Source organism: Haemaphysalis longicornis, unplaced genomic scaffold, assembly GCF_048455015.1.
Source record: "Haemaphysalis longicornis isolate Haplotype H1 unplaced genomic scaffold, Haemaphysalis longicornis Haplotype H1 scaffold_1, whole genome shotgun sequence".
NCBI lineage: Eukaryota > Metazoa > Arthropoda > Arachnida > Ixodida > Ixodidae > Haemaphysalis > Haemaphysalis longicornis.
The window spans coordinates 18,100,228-18,121,853 of NW_027526203.1; the positions used below are offsets into that span (position 1 = coordinate 18,100,228).

Here is a 21,626-nt window from a genome sequence, read left to right on the forward strand (position 1 = left end):
GTGGTCAAAATTAATCTGGAGCCCTCCACTATGGCGCGCCTCATTGCCAGCGCTGCGTCGGGGCGTTAAACCCAACAATAAATAAATAAATAAATAAGAAAAAATCAATCAATCAACACTTTCTATAAACGCTTTCACTCTTCTGCGCATCTGGAAGCACTGCGCAAACGATAGCTATTTCCAGCACGGAGCAACAGTGCGTGATTTGCTCGTCGCTGAGGATGCAGCTACCGTTTCTTCTTCGCTTTTGCGGCTTTCTTTTTGAAGTGGCTATCAAATGCGTTCTATTCTGCAACTTAAGGAAAGCCGGCAAATAGCCGCTACACCGCTGTAATGACGTCAATCAGCGGTCGAAGAACGCCAAGACCGGGAAGGAGAGAAAAATATTTAAAGCAAATTTTTAAGTTATCTGATGAGGACAGAGCAGTAATTTTTGGCTGAGGCACTTTGCGACCCACTAATCTAAGTACAGGATGTGTTGGTTGACCACTTTCTGCAAGCACTCAAGATTTAGAAAAAAGTTGAAAAAAGTGTTCCAGGGTCGCTTTAGTTTGGCCAAGACAAAATATTTGCGCAAAGAAACATTCATTATGACTTTGTTTTCCAGGGTCGCTTTAGTTTGGCCAAGACAAAATATTTGCACAAAGCAACATTCATTATGACTTTGTTTTTATGCCGCCTTGATATGGAAACGAAAAACGAGCACAAAAAATTAACAGAAAAAAAACACGCCTGCTTTTTTTCTTCGAACCCGTGTGAACCCATTTGAACCGGTTCGAACCGGTTCGAACCGGAACGGAATGGTGCTTTGGAACCAAACCCGAACAGAAACCGAAAGGCGTGAACCCGAACCGGAACCGAACCCGATAAAATTCCGGTTCGACACCCTGGTCAGGACCTGTGCCGCAACTGCAGCGTCTCCCGAAGCTGTTGCTATGCTTGAGCTAGGTCCAGTGTGCTGGAGATTGTTCCACCTCTCAGGCTACTCAACACTTCCTCTCTTGTGGGAAGGTGGTATCATAACTTCTTGGTAGCCTCGTTGACATGCAGTGCAGCGATAGTCGCCGCAAAGGCACAGATCGCCGTTTTTTGCGTGCCCACACAAGAGGGGTAACCCATTCGGCATCAGCAAGCTGTGTTGGCTCTATCACCTTTTGCTTTCCAGGCGGTCAATCTCAGCTTCATATGCCGAGTGAATTGCGAAGGGCACCAGAAGTGCTCTCTGAACTTGGGCTTCTCTTCCTCTATCAACTCCAGATGTACTGGTGCAGCCGCATAGCCAGCTATGTCTTACCCCTGGTATGCCTCCCTGGTACTCCTGTAGGAGCTCGGCAATGCAGGGGTGCTCAGTTGACTGATGGATGCCACCGATCTGAATGCCTAGCTTGGTGAAGCAGTTGCGCCTCAACAAACTGAAGCCCGAACCGTTTAGCACTATCAGTGGCAGTTGGCACATTTTGTCACTGTGGCTGACATTTACCGTTGCTGTTCCAAGAACCTCGAGCACTGGCCCAGACCAAGTGTGAAGGTATATGTCGTTAGGTTGCACCTTTAGCGCGTTAGTAGCCCAGGAGGTGCAAAATGTCTCGTGACTAACCATTGTGAAAACGGCACCCGAGTCCACCTCTAACATCACGGCTTACCATGCACCTTGACTGTCAGCGTTATCTTCGGCGGGGTACCCTCACTTGCAACCACGTGAAGGTCACAGAGCTCTAACGCCAGCGGATCAGCCTGTTGAGAAGACTGGTTCTCGGGCGCCGAACCGAAGTAGTTGTAGCGCTAACACAGCTTCCCTCATCTCTTCGCGATGCAGGCTGGCTCTGTATGCCCGCCTTGCGGCTTCTAGAAGTTGCACGTTGCCGTCACGAACTTTCACGTTTTCGGGCCGTGCTTGTCGCCGCGCGGCCACCAGCGTTGTCCTTCCTTGACATGGCCTTTCTTGTGCATCGTTCCAGACGCTACACTGCTACTTGCATTATTTAATTCCGTCTCTTCTGTCTTGATGCTCTGCTGCATATGAACAGCACCCTCTGCGCGGGTTGCAAGGTCGTAGGCTCTGAAGAAGGTCAGGTCTTTTTCGGCGAAGAACTGCTGGTGGAGCTGTTCGTCGTGGAGGCCGCAAACGAATGTGTCGCGCAACATGACTTCCAGAGGGAGCAGCGCCGGGTTCGTCACCGTAGCCCCCCCCCCCCACCCCCCCCCCCCCCCCCCCGCGCGCGTAACGGCGATGGCGCATCTGTAATGGCAGCCGATTCCTCCGGTGGAACCGTAGCCGGCATCACAGTCACCGCAGAGAAAGTTCGGAAGTTGCACCAAGCAGAGAGCTTGCGTAGATCTACCGCGTACTCACTCACTGATTCAGAGGGCAGTTGATACTGCCGTTGGAACATCGCCCAACAGTACACTTCCGTCGGCCGCGGATCGAAGTGCGCCAGAAGCGCGGCTACAATGTCGGCGTAGTCGACTTGGTTCGGCGTGAGTGGTCGCAGTAGCGCGTAGACTAACTCTTCCGACGGCCGCGGATCGAAGTGCGCCAGAAGCCCGGTCACAATGTCGGCGTAGTCGACTTGCTTCGGCGTGAGAGGTCGCAGTAGCGCGTAGACTATCTCGTATGTTTGCGCGCCGCTCAGCGTGAGAAGGTGCGCGCGTTTCTTCACTGCGTCCCTGATCAGCGTCGTTAGCTTCAAAATAAGACTCTAAACGTCCGTACCATGAAGTCGAAGACGCACTGTTCCCACCGAATTCTTCAAGCGGCCAGCGTAGTCCCTCGTACGCGCTGCCATTCTCACTTCTTGAGTAGTTCCTGCCGCTGTGGGTGCTCCTTCTCGTCGCCAGTGCTAATTTCCGGAGTACGGTAGAGCGAGGTGACAATGCCGGACTCGCAGACGCACTTATAGCACACAAAGAACGTACTTTATTTAAAACTAGACGGAACCTGACCGCTTGGAAGAAAGAAAAGTTTAGGAGGGAGCATCACGTGATAAGTGAAGCCTAGTCATAAAAATAAAGGAAAAACCCATGGGAACTTCCCCCTCACGTGACAGGCAAGCGGCAGTTCTTAGCGCCTCAATCGACCGCCCGACCACGCTGCGTGCGTGGCCGCGTGGGTGCTTCTATCGGTGCCGGGCCACCCGGGCGTCGCGCGCAGCGCTGCGTGCAATCGGAAATACGCAGCGGGCTGATCGTATCGGCGAAGTGGCCGGGCGGGAGAGACAGAAAAATTTAAGCCGTTCCACTCAACCTGAAAGCTGCCGTAAATGCAGAGCAGTGATTCGCCATAACGGGCTGTGGCACCGTTATCCGCTTACTGCTACTACCCATCACGCTCTTCGCCTCCCTGTCTCACTTCTCTCATGATGAATTGAACGGAGGTTTGTCCAAAGCAGTTCAAATTTCCCGCCTTCGCAGTGCTCGCGCGCCCCCTGCCTGGAATGAACAGGGCGAGCGGTTCTCGCACGTGCCGGCACCTTACTGCGCAGTCCACAACGCGTTGTTTTTGCCAGTCCCATCTTCCCGCGAGGGGGACTCGAGTAAATGCGTCGCATAGGGGGTGGGTGTATTGCGTTAACGTTTAGTGTTTGGGGAGTTGGTGGTAGTGAATGCGTTGTATCAGCAGCTTCTTGACGTAGTTTGAATAAGGCAAGGATATAAGGCGCGTTCGTAGCCTCCCATTCTGTGTCGGCTTTGTGGCGCAGTGGGTAGAGCACCATGTACATTGCGTTCCGCCCGCAGGGTCGAGGGATCGAAACCAGGCGCCGGATAGTATTTTTTTTATATAGTGTAGGGGGAGGGGTGCGGAAAACGACGGTGCGGACTACGACGGACGTCAACGCTCTGCATTTAAAACATTTAAAATGCTCTGCATTTAAAACATTAAATGCTCTGCATTTAAAACATTTTTAGATGCGATGCTGAAAGCATCTCTTGTCGGCGGCCCTGTCCTTCCTGCGTGCGTCCGTCGTCGTCGTCGGCGTCGGCGTCCGCACTCTCCTCCGCTCACCCCCTCTCCTCTCGAACACTCTCTCGCGAGGGGCATTGGATTGGATTCGATTGGATTGGCTTGGCTTGGCTTGGCTTGGCTGGGATTTGATTTGGATTGAATTGGATTAAAGTGGATTGTGTTGGATTGTGTTGCGTCATAGCCGCGGCAGATGTACTGGCGCCGGCGCATGCCCAGGTGAGAGCGAACACTCTCTCTCAACATCTGCGGGTGTGCGGCCCAGCGCGCTCTCACTCCGCCGGTGGGCGGCGCTGCGCGCGGTGCTGCGCATGTGCAGTACTCTCTCTCTCTCCGCTGTCTCCTCTCCTTCGGGCGCGCTGCGCATATAACCGGTGTGCCGCTCTCCGGGTGCCTTTCGGTCGACGGTTGCTCTTCGCGTGCGCTTGAACCCCCCTCAGCGTCGCGTCACACCAGGGTTCCCGCGAGGGGAGGTGGGCGTAATTTCTTAAAGCAAATCTTTCTACCTCTACCAGCCAATGCTTTCGTCGTAGCGTGCGCCACAAGAAACGTCCAACGCAGCTAGGTAGAGAGAGGGTGCTTTTCACTCACGGAGCCCAGTGTGGATGGCGCGTGGAATGGTCGCTATTACCCAGCGTTCCCCGGGCGCCGGAGCCTGCTCACTCTGGCAGGCGCGTCGGCAGGACCGATTTCGTCGGCGTTGTCGTCTGCTTTAGCGACGGTTATTTTGGGCATGTTTTGGCGCATCTTCGCGCCCATTGCGAGCTTCCTTCGCACGGCTTGGTTAACTTGTTCGACAGCTTCTGCTCGGTAACCCGGACCCGACGGCATTAAGTGCTCGTACGGTAAAGATACGTCGACGACTGGTTTGTAGGACAGGAAAACAAAATGCAGAGACCACATACAGACATCTCCCCGCTAGAGAAACGCTACCTTTAGCGCACTGTTTGCCACGAATGGGACTCCATTTTCTGAACTGGTGAATACCTATTCGGTTGTGTTTTAACAGGTATTACAACAGGCGAAAGGAGCAACTGCTTCTAACAAATAGCGATTATGAAAGTTCCTCAGCTTTCTCGCCATTCTCAAAATAACTGAACTAGGTAGTTTAAATCGGCATGAATGGGAATCACTAACCTCACATGTCGAATTGTTTCGGTTTTGGCGCTTCTGTCGCGTGGTGATGTAGCCCCGAGCTAGCACATCAGAGTGGTTAGGTTCAGCTGTCTCACCATTCGAAAGAAGCTCCTCTCCCGCATTTCTGGCAACTCGAGGATTAGTGATTTCAGGGGAAAAAATTTGCTTACCGTATACGCGCTACGGCCTCACTGTTGAAGGGACCGCTATTCCATACGTCCCGACTCACATGTTCTTGGGAGTAACATTTGATAGTAATCTCACCTGGACGCCTCATGTTCACCACCTCAAGGGCACGATTACTTCATTCGCCCGCATATTCCGCATGCTCTCCACCAACACCGGGGGTTGTTCAGTCAACTCTCTTCTCCGGGTATACAAAGCGCTTTGCGTTGGCCTGATGTGTTACAGCGTCCCTGCGTTCGTCCCTCTATCAAAAGCAATTGTCAAAGCGCTGGAAAGCGTGCAAGCACAAATCCTGGGGGTCTGCATTGGCGTTCCAAAGACAATCTGTACAATCGCAACGCTGACAAAATGCAGGGAGCTCTCACAACTCGCCCTAAGCACGCAGGAATTGCTTCGTCCGCGTCTGCGGATTGTGGCAAGACAGCTGGGCCATCCTCTAGCGACAAGCTCGGCGAAACAAGTGCGCGAATTTCTGCCGAAGGTCTATCAAAAGCCTGCTCCTCCTGAGCAGCCGCCCTGGCTGTTCCTGCCCTACCAGTCACTACTACTGTGCCCGCCATCACGATGAAGGAGCATGTTCCGGCTCCCGCACTAAAGTTCTCCGCTCTGGACTACATTTCGCGGATATACAAAGACCACACTCATGTTTACACTGATGGGTTGGTGTCATCAACATCATTCACTATCGGGGTGTGGATACCGTCATCACGCACCACCATCAGTACCATGGTCAATAAAAAAACATCAACTTGCATCTCTGAGCTTCGCTTTCGTTCATATCATCAAGCAACCTGCACGAGAGTGGGCTATCTTCACAGACTCAAGTGCTGCCCTTCAATGTCTAGCGGTTTTTTTTCGAAAAGGCCTGCTTGTGTCTGACATACGCGCTTTACATCTCCAAGCTTTAGACGCGCACCATCAGATAACAGTTCAGTGGATTCCAGCCCATTGTGGGATTACTGGCAATGTGAAGACGGACATTGCTGCATCCGTTGCACAAAAAACACCGTGCATCGGCAGTATTCCATACCATTCTACAAGAAAGATGCAACTATCTTTGCATCCAGCATGGCATGGATCACGCAGCGTGCAGCCTGGGGTGACGTATCAGGCCATTACGCACCGCTATCTTCCATCGATCCCAACTGTAAATTCAAAATGCCACCAGGACTCTCCAAGCGCGAAAAAGAAATTCTACATCGCATGCGGTTGAATGTCGCACACACGCGCAACTTCCTCCTTGAGATAAAACAGGCTACGTCGCCACTCTGCCCACACTGTGATGAGTGAGAAACCTTCCAGAACCTGCTCTGTGAATGTGCTCGATTCAGTGCTCAAAGAGTATCCCTCGCAGTGGCTTTGGGACTGCCAGTTTCCGTGGACATTCAGCTAAAGGACGTTTTAGGACCATGGGCTTGTCCCAAACGTGCTTTACAGGCTACCAAAGCTCTGATAGAGTACCTGCAACACACAGGTCTAGACCATTCGCTGTGAATAGCTCGCCGTCTCTGTGCGCATCAAGTCCTTGAACATCATCGCCATCATCTTCATCACGCCATCAACTGGCGCAGCAAGTTAGGCATTTTAGCCCAGATAACATCGCCGGACTTCATTAAAGATCTCTCTCTCTCTCTCTCTCTCTCTCTCTCTCTCTCTCTCTCTCTCTCTCTCTCTCTCTCTCTCTCTCTCTCTCTCTCTCTCTCTCTCTCTCTCTCTCTCTCTCTCTCTCCGTTTTCTTTCTGCCGACGCACGACCGGGCTAGAGCGGCGGTGTTCGCCGCTCTAGCTGCTGGGTTCGGAACGCTGCCCGCGCGAATTCCAGGTAACGGCTGCATAATCTCTGGTTTCACTCTTTGTAGAGCCACAGTGTGTGAATTGAAGTGACGTCACATGAGCAGTTGTTGTGGATATTGTTTACAGCTTTGCTTTCCAACCCCCTTCACAGCGTGGATTGGAGCCAATTTTTTATATTTATTGGGCTTTTGGATGCATCGAAGTTTACGCCTCCCTTGATGCGTTGTGTGCCGCCGTGCAAAGGTGGAGATGACAGAGCATGACATCCGCGCCTTGTATTTTATTTCACAAAACACACCGCACTTTCTTGCTTTTAATCATTTTTTTCTTTTCAACTTTGCCGCTCAGGCCCCATTCTAGGTGATCAACCGTCTGCATCAGGCTGCAGTCCGTCCAGAACTCACCACGGTCCCTTCCAGGCGTAATCTCGCATTCGTCTTTGCCGCATATCCCTATCGCACGTTTTGAGCAGTCCTCGGACAACCAGCCCGCGTACTACTTGCAACGTCAGGCCGAGAATGATCCGTTCTTTCCGCACCTGCAGCCAACATCACTGGTTCTGCACCTTTTGTTTTCCAATGCACTGAAGGAGACAACAACGCACTACAAACGTCATCAGACTCATCACGCACCACAAACGGGCTACCACGCCGGAACACCGGTAAGGCGAACGTACGCAAGTGCGCACGCGAGCGAAACCAGTATTTCGCGCCACCTCTCAGCTCATAGGATCCTCGTTACAGCGCTGTGATGCAAAAGGAAGGTGGCGCGATAACTCCCAGCACAATGGCAAACGCAATCGCAGCAGCCAACCTGGAAAACATCACGCAGCCGTAGGCCGCTCCGTGCTTGCGAATGTTTACGGCTGCGCGTTCGAGAAAAGCCGGTCGTGGTTCGAGCGACCCAACGTCAGAGGTCAAATTCGGATATCGCAGGTCATGATGGTGCTTCCTGAGCATGTGGTCTACCTCTCGCCTCACTGCGAACAGCGACAAGAGCAGTAGTTTCACGATAATAATAATAATAATAATAATAATAATAATTGTTTATTCAAAGAGTACATACAGAAGCAAAATGGGGCCGCCAAAGCCTACAGGTGGGCTTGTGCGGCGTCGCCCGGCAGCAACGGCCTTCACTTCTGTAAAAAAACACACATTGACAGTGGTAACTGAATAGGAAGGTAAAAAAAAGACAAGCAAACAAAAAAGAGAAAAGAGAAGAAGAAGAAAGAGAAAAAGAGAGAATACGAAAAATTAAAGGGAGGGAAGAATAAAGGAAACCAAACAACAACCGACAAACAGAAGAGGCGAGGACAAACAGACAAACAAAGATACAATAAATCAGCATGGGTTTCAGCTACATGGGTGGCATTTTGCTAATCACAAGAAAACAATTAGAGAATAAAGAAATAGCTACCAATCACCGCATACTCATACGTACTTCAGCATATTTGTAATGCCAGCATAGCAGCACGCAAGTGTTTCCGCGTTGTTGAAGAGAACAATTCGTCAGGCAATTCGTTGAAGGTAGATGAACATAATATGGCCGCGCAGCCATTGCGTAATGGGTACTGACCCTTGGTGTCATATATCGAGGAATGTACCGCAGAGGTATATGTTTAACATTGGTAGTTCGGTAATCCCTACACCAGAAATATTTTAGCACCACGATTTGCTTAAACAATGTATCGAATGTATCGAATACGAGGCTGGGAGCGCAACGCTGGCGAAAAATATCGTACGACGCCTGCGACGACACCGCTCGGCTTCACTACAGTGAAGTAGAATACTTGGGCAGTGGAAAAAGCAGCGCCTGCTCCCCCCAGCGCCCATGAAGGCGAGTGCGTTAACCGCAGTGCGTGGCGCTGTATGGTGTGCCCCGCCCGAGGAGATCCCGTGGCGGCGCGCCTTACGCGAGGTGCCGCTATGCTGCTGTCCAGTGATGCATGCTGGGTTTTGATATTTTTTAAGCAGTTGCACATGATATTTTTTTTGTAATTACAAGAGCAGCCTAGGCGGCACAGCAGTGATTTTTAATTGTTCTTGGTTCTTTCTTTTGTGTATAATATGGAGAGGGCATAAGCTTGCAGGAAGTCTCTTATTTCTGAAGGGCCCCGGCCCATGCATTTAAAGGATAATGCAATAGCGTGTGGTGGGACTGCACCCCAAATACATTTATGGGATTACTACGAAGATTTATTCGCGATTTGTTTTAGCCTGCTTTTATTTGTTAAATTAGTGTTGCATATCTTCTGTCCGTCGTCAAGACGTGGCCAGTACTTTTTATGAACCTGTGCATTTGTAATGTGCTAATTGTTTTATGTTAATAGATGACCAGTGTACCAATGAACAGTACAATTTAAAATGATCGCGATATAAAGTGTGCCATATGGGCTTTTCGGAGAATTACGGTTGCGAATGTTGATGCTTTTCGCTGCCTTGAGTGAATTTCTGAAAACATATCATGTGTGAATTAAACTGTGAAACAGCACTTTAAACGAGGACAGCGAAAGAAGAAGGCACAGACACGAGCGCCGACTATCAGCTGAGCAATATTTTATTGCTTGCGGAAATATAAAGGGCAAATACAACGACGTCACACTCGTGTGTGAAAAAAAAGAAACACAAACACAAACAAACTGCAGGCGCATGTGCTATGCAAAGATAACTCGAAATTACATGTTCAAGTACAGAAGTTCTTTCTGATACAGAGCTACGGAAGAGAGAGAGAAACATAGTTTTTTATTGTCCGGCAAAAAGACGCGGCCTGAACGTCACGCTGGACGGCCACCCGGCGCTCGCTACCTACTCGCACCCAGCCTCCGAGGAGAACGTGCTGTCGGCCGCTGGCGCTCGAGAGCCTCCAGCGCTTGCTGGACGGCTTCGGGCTGGGCGTCGTAGTCCACACACGCCACCGCACTCGCTAGGCGCGGCGGCAACGCGTCTGTGACACCGTCCTCTACTTTGCATTTCCACAGCACGTGCGCCATGGTGGCTCGGTCCTCGCCACACACCGCACACACGTCACTGGCGTACACCTCTGGGCACACGTTTCGCCACCACCGGTGTCCACACCGCTCGCGTCTGTAGCTGCCGCAGCGTCACCGCCTCCTGTCTCGTGAGCTTACGGTGGGGCGGCGGGTACGTCCGCCTGTCCTCCCTGTACCAGTCCAACACGTCCTTGTACGAGGTGATCGGCACCACTTCGTCGTCGTCCTCCGCAGGTCGGGGGCTCGGGCTCGCGCCGCGGCTGGTGAGCGCGCGCGCCGCCCAATCCGCCGCCTCGTTGCGGTTCTCGCCCGTGCTCACAGGGCCCATGTGTGCCGGAAACCATTTCACCGTCACCGTCACCGGCACCGCTCTGTGGACTAGGGCCCCGGACACCCTCGCCGCGCACGGGGACACGTTGTCCGTCGCAAAGTTCACGATCGCACTCCGCGAGTCGCTTATCACCGTCGTACACCTCGGGTTCGTCAGCGCCAGCGCAATGGCCCGCTCCTCCGCATGCTCCGGGCTCCGCGCCCGCACGCTGCACGCCGTGCACAGCTCCCCGGAGGTCGCTGCGACCACGGCCGCCGCGTACGTGCCCGGGCGGTCCGAGTACCTCGCCACGTCGACGTAGAAGGCTCCGTTGTCCGACGCGTGCGTGGCCGTGAGAGCTTTCGCCCTCGCTAGTCGACGCTCTCGGTCCACCTCGGGATGCATGTGTCTCGGGATCGGCGGCACCTGCAACGAGCGGAGCAGCCCGCACGGCAACGGCGACCGGCCCACACTCCCTTGCAGCCCCCCGCGGTATCCCACTCTTTCCAGTATCGAACGCCACGCCGCAGGGCGCCGTGATCTCGCCGGTGCTGTTTAACATGGTAATGATCAGGGTGGCCGAGCGACTGCGGAGTCTCCCGAACCTCAAGCACACTAATACGCCGACGACATAACACTCTGGGTGACCGGCGGCAGCGACGGCGAGATCGAGGCGGCACTGCAGCGGGCGATCGACGAGATCGAAGACCAGCTGCGGGGAACGGGGTTGGTGTGTTCGCCGGCGAAGTCGGAGCTCCTGATCGTACCGCCGCGCGGGAAGAGCCGGAGTGACACGACCGAGCCGGATATCAACCTGAGAACGAGGGACGGGACGGCCATCCCGCACGTGAAGACGCTACGGGTGCTGGGGCTGCACATCGATGCGCTGAGGCACAACGGCCTGACAATTCCGAAGCTGGACGCGAAGGTGTCTACGGCCATTCGGCTCACCAGGAAGGTGTCGACGCGGCACGCGGGGATGAAAGAAGCCAGTCTCTTGAAGCTGGTGCAGTCGTTTGCGGTCAGCCACGTGGCCTACGTCGCGGCTTTTCACGACTGGAAGGCGGCGGAGCGCCAGAAGGTGGACGCGATTATACGCAAAGGATACAAGGCGGCACTGGGGCTGTACACGCACACGAGCACAGAGCGACTCCTGGAGCTGGGGGTGCATAACACGCTAGATTAGATAGCCGAGGCGCAGCGAACGGCGCAGCTGGCTAGGTTTGCGCGAACTAGGAGGTACGTGGACGTACGTGGCGCTCTCCCCACTGCGCTACGAGCCGAAACGGGAGCATGTGCTACGAACGCACCTTATGTCCTTCACCCATTCATACTACGTCCAGAAGCTACTGATACAACGAAGGCACGCGAAGCTGACCGTCAACGGAAACGACGAACTGAAAACTAATGGGAATTTCAATCGACCCCATGGCTGCTTCGCATACTACTCAAGGTTCCTCCACGGGAAGATGGTGTAATTTTTAAAAATACAAGGCTTTGGTGAGGAGAAATTCCCTCGCAGGTTCTTTTCAGGTATTCTGTGGTGACTGGGACATGCCACAGTGCCAATAATTACACGAGGGCGCTTAACAACGGCACAAAAACATATATTCTTTAACCAAACACACGCACACGGCAGCTAATTAGAACTCAAAGCTAAACAACCTGTACATTGCTCAAAGAAATACCAAATCTACAAAACGCACACAGAAAAGTCCCCACCAACTGTTCTGGGTGATGAGGCATTGTCCACAGCGTGTCGTGGGTGCTGGTGACGATGCGGGGTGAGACGTTGCGGGGCTATGAAGTCGGCGTCGCACAAGCCGGAACGTTGAAGAGGAACAGGCAGCGTTGTCCTCGTTGACAATGGCCTGCCCTGCACCCGCTCACGATCGGGCGCCCCGTAGCAGCAGGCAGTAAGCAACCGTGCACTACCGCCGCCGACGGGCAGCGGGTTGTCGAAGAGCGGAGCACGCGAACGTTGCGCGCATCCACGAGTCAAGAGTAGCGCCTCGGCCCCAGGAGGCCAAAGCGCCAGGTAGACCGTTCTCGAGCATAGGTCCCGAAAACCCGACGAGCTTCGAGTCTTCAACCTGGACGTTGCGCTCCTCCAACCTGCTCCGTCCACTCCTCTTGGCGTCCTTCTCGGTTCTCACCTGGCCTCCCTAGCTCTTCGGTTGCGGCCGCCTCTTATTGGTGACTGGCCGCTCCTTTTTCTTCGGCAAAGCCGGATAAGGGCATCCCTTCATGGTCATTTTTACCACGCTTGCGTCATCGTAATCGTCGAAACGAGCGCGTCAGCTCAATAAGCCCGAGCCCGGCCCCTTCGCGACAAAATATATTGGAAGAAGCCTGAGCCCGCTAGGCTTTTTTGAAATATCAGCACAAGTTCGACAGACTATAAACGTGAGCCCCCCAAAATTTGGTGTTTTCAACCTAAAAAAGTAAGCATAGAGCGAGTATATTGAATTAAAAAAAAATTAAACATGGACCGAACTTTGTACTACGTAAATATATATATATCCTGACGCAGAAAATGTATTTTAGAGAATATCGGCGAAACATATTATTAACCGAGCCGCAGTGACTTTACACCTCGATTGTTTATTCATTTAACCTATGTTATTCAATGAGCAAACTTTTTGGTGCCAACAATCACGAATTTCCGCCCTGTGGAAAGGGGTAACCCACAGAAGAGAAGGAATGAGGCTGCGGAAACGTTTGATGACTGGGGGTTGACAGCGTTAACCTCTTCCATCCGGGAACGGACGGAGGTAAGCCTTCAGGTCTTCTTCTCCGCCAAAACCCACAAAGAGGGGTGCCCTTTTCGGGCAATCGTTTCTGAGAAAGGCACGTGGCAACGTGACCTGGGTCGGTACATGCAGGTGTCCTTTTCCAAGCTCACCATCGATGACCCGTTTCTCGTGCGTGCTCGGGCGTTTTTACCGCGTTCCTGGAGGCGTAGCCTTCAGAATACTTGAGTGCCTTTTCTGTAGACATCAAGGACCTTTACTACAGCATGCCTCGTGATCTACTGCTCGATCTTGTCACTGACGCCATAGACAATTTCGGCAATGTGAAGTTCCAGACTGAGTGCGGCATCAGCGTGGACAAGTACCTGGACACCTTGGTGTTCTACCTCGACTCCACGTTCGTGGACTACAATGATCAACTGTACCTGCAAAAGACCGGTGTCTGCATTGGTTCCTCCTTGGCACCGGTCCTCAGTGATCTGCTCCTCGCCGCGTTTGACAGGACACTTCGGGAATCTCTACGTGACTTGGGTGTGGTGCACGTCTTCCGCTACGTGGATGATTTCCTTGTCCTTTTTGAGGCTACGCCGGATAATACGTCCGAGCGCGTGGATGATCTTTTTAGTGTGTTTGCGTCCGCCCTCAAACCACTGGAGCTCACCAAGGAGGTTCCCGAAGAAGGCTCTATGCGTTTTCTTGACCTGCTGCTGTCGTACCAATTTCGTCACATATGCTGCAGGTACGCCCCTAGAAGCAAAAAAAAGGGTGCGGCCATATTCCACGGCCCATTCCAAGCTTACGAAGCGTGGAATCGCCCACTCCGCACTGTTGAACGCTTTGGTTCGGTCGTGTCCTCATGGAATGGAGTGCAGCCTGGACACGCAAGTGGAGGGGTTGCGGTCGGCATGCTACGCACAGGTCTTGGTCCTTGGAATTGCTGAAGCGCTCCTGAAGAAAGTCCGCTCGACGCACGAGACCCAAGAAGACAAGCGGAAAAAGCCCCTAAGCACCATACTGTACATCCACAAGGTATCCCACAGGATCAAAAAGGTCGCTGAAAAAGCAGGTGTGCGAACCGTGTTCTCGGCCCCCAAAAAACTTGGGAGTTTGTGTGCAAAGGACAACTCGCCTGGGCGCACAAATGTGCGATGCATGACAAAGCACGCGAAGCGCTTCGTGGCTTGCCGCGACAGCGTCGTGTATGAGGTGCTCCTCGCATGTGGTCGTGTGTATGTGGGGCAGACCGGGCGTTGCCTGAACGAGCGCCTAAGGGAGCATGCGTACTCTCTTAAAACCGGCACAGGAAGCAATTTGGCAACGCACTGGAAGGCCTGCAAGGCCTGTAAGTGCTCCCCGCGTTTGGAAGACACTGGTACTCAAGAGGTTTGCGACACACGCGCACGCGAAATCTACGAGGCGTGGGAGATCGCCCAGCGTGGCGAAGATTGCGTGAGCACCCCTTCCGTAGCTCTGTATCAGAAAGAACTTGTGTACTTGAACATGTAATTTCGAGTTATCTTTGCATAGCACATGCGCCTGTAGTTTGTTTGTGTTTCTCTTTCTTTTTCCTTTTGCACGCACGGGTGTGACGTCATTGTATTTTTAAGTGCGAATGCACTTCTTAAGCGAGCCTGAATCGTCCGCCGCCGTAGTCCGCATAGCAACAGCTGCGGGTGCGAGCGCTCCTCGTCTTCCTTAGCAACGGGGGGAGATGGGCGCGCGCTGCCTGGCCGCTGACATGGCACATACCCACGTGGGGGATTGGCCAGGAATCGGGCATGAGAAGGGCTAATGCACCCGCTTAAAGGAGTACTGACACGAAATTTCAAAGCTGAGATCCGCTCTAGCAATCAAGTACAACGACAACACAAATAGGTGTCTGTGAATAAATGCATCTTTCTTTCTTTGTAGTTGTGTGTGTGTGTGTGTGATCTCTCTTTCGCGAACATTACCAAACCGCGCAAATTCAACTCGTGCATTCGCACTTTCACATTATTCCCCTCGGGGAAATGCGGGGAATTTTTTCTGTATATTTCCGCAAGCAATTAAATATTGCTTAGTTGATAGTTAGCGCTCGTGTCTGTGTCTTCTTCTCTCCCTGTCCTCGTTTAAAGCGCAGTTTTACAGTTTAATTATGAACCAACTAGCCCAAACCCAAACTTTAGTCTTTAGTTATATCATGTATGTTGTGTAGATTAGTGTACTGCAAGGGCGCGGGCCAGGAAGCACGCATTTTCTCGGGCATGGGCCAGGCTTGACCTTCAACAAAATAATTCCGGTCCGTGCTGGACCGGGCACAGGCGTGCAGTGCCTGAGGCGCGGCAGTCGTGTGCCGCAAATTCGTGATTGTTGGCACCAAAAAGATTGCTCATTGAATAAAATAGGTTAAATGAATAAACAATCGAAGTGTAAAGTCACTGCGGCTCGGTTAATAATATGTTTCGCCGATATTCTCTAAAATACATTTTCTGCGTCAGGATATATATTTATGTAGTACAAAGTTCGGTCCATGTTTAATTTTTTTTAATCCAATATACTCGCTCTATGCTTACTTTTTTAGGTTGAAAACACCAAATTTTGGGGGCTCACGTTTATAGTCTGTCGAACTTGGGCTGATATTTCAAAAAAGGCTAGCGGGCTCAGGCTTCTTTCAATATATTTTGTCGCGAAGGGGCCGGGCTCGGGCTTATTGAGCTGACGCGCTCGTTTCGACGATTACGATGACGCAAGCGTGGTAAAAATGACCATGAAGGGATGCCCTTATCCGGCTTTGCCGAAGAAAAAGGAGCGGCCAGTCACGTGAGTGCAGGACGTGGACCAATAAGAGGCGGCCGCAACCGAAGAGCTAGGGAGGCCAGGCGAGAACCGAGAAGACCGCCAAGAGGAGTGGACGGAGCAGGTTGGAGGAGCGCAACGTCCAGGTTGAAGACTCGAAGCTCGACGGGTTTTCGGGACCTATGCTAGAGAACGGTCTACCTGGCGCCTTGGCCTCCTGGGGCCGAGGCGCTACTCTTGACTCGTGGATGCGCGCAACGTTCGCGTGCTCCGCTCTTCGACAACCCGCTGCCCGTCGGCGGCGGTAGTGCACGGTTGCTTACTGCCTGCTGCTACGGGGCGCCCGATCGTGAGCGGGTGCAGGGCAGGCCATTGTCAACGAGGACAACGCTGCCTGTTCCTCTTCAACGTTCCGGCTTGTGCGACGCCGACTTCATAGCCCCACAACGTCTCACCCCGCATCGTCACCAGCACCCACGACACGCTGTGGACAATGCCTCATCACCCAGAACAGTTGGTGGGGACTTTTCGGTGTGCGTTTTGTAGATTTGGTATTTCTTTGAGGAATGTACAGGTTGTTTAGCTTTGAGTTCTAATTAGCTGCCGTGTGCGTGTGTTTGGTTAAAGAATATATGTTTTTGTGCCGTTGTTAAGCGCCCTCGTGTAATTATTGGCACTGTGGCAGGTCCCAGTCACCACAGAATACCTGAAAAGAACCTGCGTGGGAATTTCTCCTCACCAAAGCCTTGTATTTTTAAAAATTACACCATCTTCCCGTGGAGGAACCTTGAGTAGTATGCGAAGCAGCCATGGGGTCGATTGAAGTTCCCATTAGTTTTCAGTTCGTCGTTTCCGTTGACGTTCAGCTTCGCGTGCCTTCGTTGTATCAGTAGCTTCTGGACGTAGTATGAATGGGTGAAGGACATAAGGTGCGTTCGTAGCACATGCTCCCGTCTCGGCTCGTAGCGCAGTGGGGAGAGCGCCACGTACCTCCCGTTGCGGCGAGAGAGTCGTGTGATCGAAACCGGGCTCCGCCTAACTATTTCTTTTTATAGTAGACTGCGCTGACATCAGCCCAAACTCTTACGGGGCTGAAGAGACGAGCATGCGCAGTAGAGTGCGGATGGCCGATGACAAGGGAGGGAGGGACACAGCCGCGAGCATGAGATGCTCCGCATCTAAAATTGTCGGGCTCGGGCCAGGCCTAGGAATTGTGTCCTGTGCAGTGCTCTAGAACCGATCAAATCAGAAAAAAATCCGGAAATGTGCGTAATTAAGTAGGCCTGCCTAAGCACACCACTGTTTCCTCGGCTGACACAACACGACAGAAACATTAGCAAATAATGAAGAATAAGTATCCACACGCTAGCCTCGATCACTAAAGCACGACACACGCCGTGAGCTTGGTTGTCCAAATGGGATGAAAAAATGAGCAAACAGTACATCCGCACGACATAGCTATACGTCTTCCGTAAGAATCTTGACACAGTCGAACTACGGTATAACGAAGAAGTATCGGGGCAGTATATTAGTTCGTTATATCCGATATTCGTTGCAACCGTAGAGGTAAAAGTTGCCTCTAATAAATCGGCAATCTGACTCGCGCAGTAATCCTTCACTCTAAAACGCATTATTCTTGGCTTCGCACTCGTTATAACCTAAATACTCCTCACCTGTGTGTTTGTGGTATTTCAAACTAAATGAACCGGAACATAACGTGAAATTACAACCCAACAAAGTCTGTTTGACAAAACAGGCCTGCGATCTTTTTTATTTGAAGAAGTGTGTTACCTTCGTCTAGCGGATTTTCACAGCACTGCGGGATGACGTTTTCCACAGTGATCACGAGCAAAAGGGCTTTTTCTATTTAGTTTTACAAACTATTTAACAATTGCAGTGTGGTCTAAGTTTTCTTTAATACAGCTTTGAAGATTCGAGCCTCGCGTGAACCAAATATTTCTTCGTTGTAGCAGGCGTTTCTCTCGCGGTTTTGGTTTTGTTATGAAAAGAACAAGTATCACTGAAATGAGCCATGATCAACCAAATTTCGTATTTAGTTCGCTATAGCCGATAATTAGCTATATCAGTGTTCGTTATAACGAGGTTCGACTGTATATAATACATTCGCAAAGCTATTATACAACGCGCATTCGCCACACCAGTGATGAGTTTACACAAAAATAAATCTGCCCCTCGAACACAGTCCACGACGAACGCTGCAGGTTGCGTTATATTTTTGCTTCCGCTGTCTGTTGTTTAGTTTGTTTTCTCCAACGCTCTGCGTTTGCGCGCATTGCCGGGACTCGTCCGGCATTGCTCGCGCGCTCCGGAGAGTTGACGCTTTCGTGTGGCACTGACTATTCTGCTCCGTGCCTGTTCTTGCTTCAAGCGCACCCAGCTTTTTTTTCGCACTTTCATTTTGACGCTCACATGTGGTTTCTGTTATGCTTCTCCCTTCGTGTTCCTATACTCTGCTATAGTTAAGCGCTCCCCATGTTCGTTGGACATGCGTGGGTGAGCACACACATGTGGTGCGTGGACACACACACACATTTACATTCCGGAAAGCGAACAGCTACAATAAACAGATGACACAATGACATTGTCTTCCGCTGTTGGGCCACTGCACATATGATCCTTACAGGAAATCGAAACCAATTAAGCCACTGCACATGATCTTGCTTTGTGAAATTGTTAGAGGAGCATAGCAAGCACCACACGTGTTAAATGTTTTTGGCTCTTTCTTTAATTTCTAATGTGAATGTGCATAATTAAATGTAAATAATCTGTAGTTATTCTATCTTTATGGGTGCTCAGTGGGCCAAGAAGTGTGCAGTTTTAAAATGATCGCGCAAAAAAATGACGCGGTGTGACTTGGTGCTTTTCTAAAAATAGCGGTCCCGAATATTGTATTTGTACGCCTTTTGTTGTCTTGACTGAATTTTTAAGACACCTGTAATGTGTGCTGCATTATCAAATTTGGAAAAAGACAACAGAAACGTTTGCGCACGCACGCTGTTTGCTCGGTATGCATAACTTGATAGGAAAATGAGAAAAAATCAAGAAAAAAGAAGGAAGATTGACGTACGGTGGCCAAACTAAGGCACGCCGCTCATTCCTCAGTTGACACAACACGATAGAAAAATCATAAACCAACGAAGAAAAAAGTATCCGCACGCTAGCCTCGATCGCTAAAGCACGGCGTGCGCGGTCTGCTCGATTGGCCAAATGTGGTCAAAAAATGAGCAAGCAGTAAGTACACGACGTAGCTACCTTTCCCATAAAAACCTTGGTACATTAATAGCATGCTCAACGATTTTTACACGAAAAAAAAAAAAACTGCACCTCCTCGGAGATTGCCCCCGACGCACGCCTGCCCGCCGCTTGCCGAGGCGAGAAAGCGTGCGGGCGCGGCACGTGAGCGCCACCTCGGGGGGTTGACACTAAGGGCCTCACTCGGAGGGAGCCGCTTTTTCCACCCTAAGTATTCTAGTTCACTGTAGTGCGCGGGAAGAGCGCAAGTAGAGGAGAATGCGTCATCTAAGGAAGTTGGCTTGCCAAAGCTGGGCCGCCGGACGTCATGCTCCCTCCTAAAACTTTTCTTCCTTCCTGACTGCCATCGCCCATGCTTGGGCGCGCACTTCCACTCTGGGCCCCGCGCAATCAAAGTCACGTGAGTCCCTCATTAAAGCGGGCCCCACCAGATGGCGGTACTTGTCCGCTCTGAGGCTTGACGGAGCGCAGTACATTCCAAGTAGAAAGATTCATAAGCCCTTTTCACAACCCTAGGATTTAAACTTCTAAGTCAATGCCTGGGTCCTATGAAATATATCCTTCTAATTTTACTGCTCTGGACTCTAGATTTGTCTGGGTGATACTGAAACGGTAATACGGTAACAAGTGGGTCAGTGATCGGAACTTCTATTTGTTATTTATTGGCAATTAGGTGAGTCAGCGACGTGAACTGTTGGTTTCAAATGATTGCTTGTTGCCCGTGCGCCCTATCCACTCGCCCTATCATCCATTAGAAGATTGGCCAGGATTCTATTTGCATTGTTCATCTAGCACATATCACCATCATCTTCTGCTTCATCAGTGTAGCCCGCTGGGTTCGGTGTCCAACAAGGAGCCTCGAAGCGATGGCACTGAATCGCATCCGTCGTGAGATGGAAGGCATTGGCCGCAACCCTTCGGCCAACTGCTCCGCGGGGCCTACGGACCCTGATGACCTGCTCCACTGGCGAGCAACCATCCTTGGGCTTGAGGACAGCCCCTTCAAAGGGGGAACCTTTGTCTTGAACGTCGTCTTCCCCGACAACTACCCCTTCCGGCCTCCCAAGGTGAATCACAGGCCGCAGCATCTCAGCTTTACTGCTTGTGCCGTTGTCCTTAGCTATCGCGATCGTGGTCTCCTCGATCGAAGTTCTCCACTTTAATCAGCGTACCACTGCAGTAAACTCTTTGCCCAAGCTCCGCCGAACGGGGCAAGATATCATATTTGCAGTATCTATTTTGCAGCGGTGAATAATTGAATTGATAATTACCGCTGAAGCTTAAAAGAATCGATAATAAACACACCGAACAGGTAGCTAGACCGAACGCCGACAATAAGCATAACACTCAAACTCAAAAAAGTCACTCAAATACTCACTCAAGACTAAAAAAACTCACCAATTCAGTTTCGAAGTATAAATCGACTTCGTAGTCTCTTACCGTAGCTGGTCGTTCCAGCTGAAGCAACTGACTTTGCATCAGGACAATTTGGACAAAGCACAAGTGAATTGTTCGCAGTGCTAGACACTTCAGGCAATCAATAGCTCTTTTTTGCCACAATGATGCCTTTGTACACAGGAAAAACAACTCACTTCACAATGATAACGTATATTTACAACACCCGACTAGTAGTAAGTTCTTTTCCCTTCGGTGCGCTCAGCCTTTGTGTCAGTTTTCCAACCACGCCTTATGATATGAGGTGTCTGTTAGTATATAACCATTCATTCTCTTTCCTTTGCAGGTCAACTTTACGACAAAGATATACCACCCAAACATAGGAAGCAAGGGTGAAATATGCTTGGTTATCTTGAAGGACCATGGACCCCAACTATGACCCTTCCCCAGACGCTGCTGTCTATCTGCTCTCTCCTATGCCACCCGAACCCGGACGACGCCCTCGACCCCCTCGCGGCTGAAGCATACTTGACGAACCAGAAATCCTACGAAGAGACGGCGCGGCAGTGGACTCTGGAGTTTGCCACCGGCGAGGCATAATTTACTACGACAGTATTGGCGGAGTCCTCCTTTCCGCGAGTGACGAGCCGTGAACATGCGGTCTGCAATTAGACCGCGTATAGCACGCCCTTACATGAAGAGGCATTGATTGATTGATTGTGGGGTTTAACGCGCCGACGCAACGCAGGCGATGAGGCGCGCCGTAGTGGAGGGCTCCGGATAAATTTTGAACACCTGGGGATCTTTAACGTGCGCCGAAATCTCGAACACACGGGCGCTTTTGCTTTTCGCCTCCATCAGAAAAGCGGCCGCCGCATCCGGGGCATGAAGAGGCAGAGCTGTGTCTTGCGAAGCTTCGAGCCAACTACTACCTCGGAATATTCTATTTCGTTGCTTTAAAAGAAATTGCTCTGTGGCCGGTGTTGTCTACACATTTATGGTAACCAATCTGCTACCGAGCGTAGTTTCTGTAATAAGCTTTTATTCTTAGGGC

At 51.3% G+C, this 21,626-nt stretch overlaps 1 protein-coding gene across 1 annotated transcript; it reads left to right on the forward strand.

The window, feature by feature from the left end:
• Positions 1 to 20,043: 20,043 nt before the first annotated feature.
• LOC144163269 (uncharacterized) lies at positions 20,044 to 21,011 on the forward strand. The gene is made up of 2 exons (XM_077694154.1): positions 20,044 to 20,244; positions 20,919 to 21,011. Exons 1-2 carry the CDS (start codon positions 20,044 to 20,046, stop codon positions 21,009 to 21,011), a joined length of 294 nt encoding a protein of 97 aa, XP_077550280.1.
• The last annotated feature ends 615 nt before the right edge of the window (positions 21,012 to 21,626 follow it).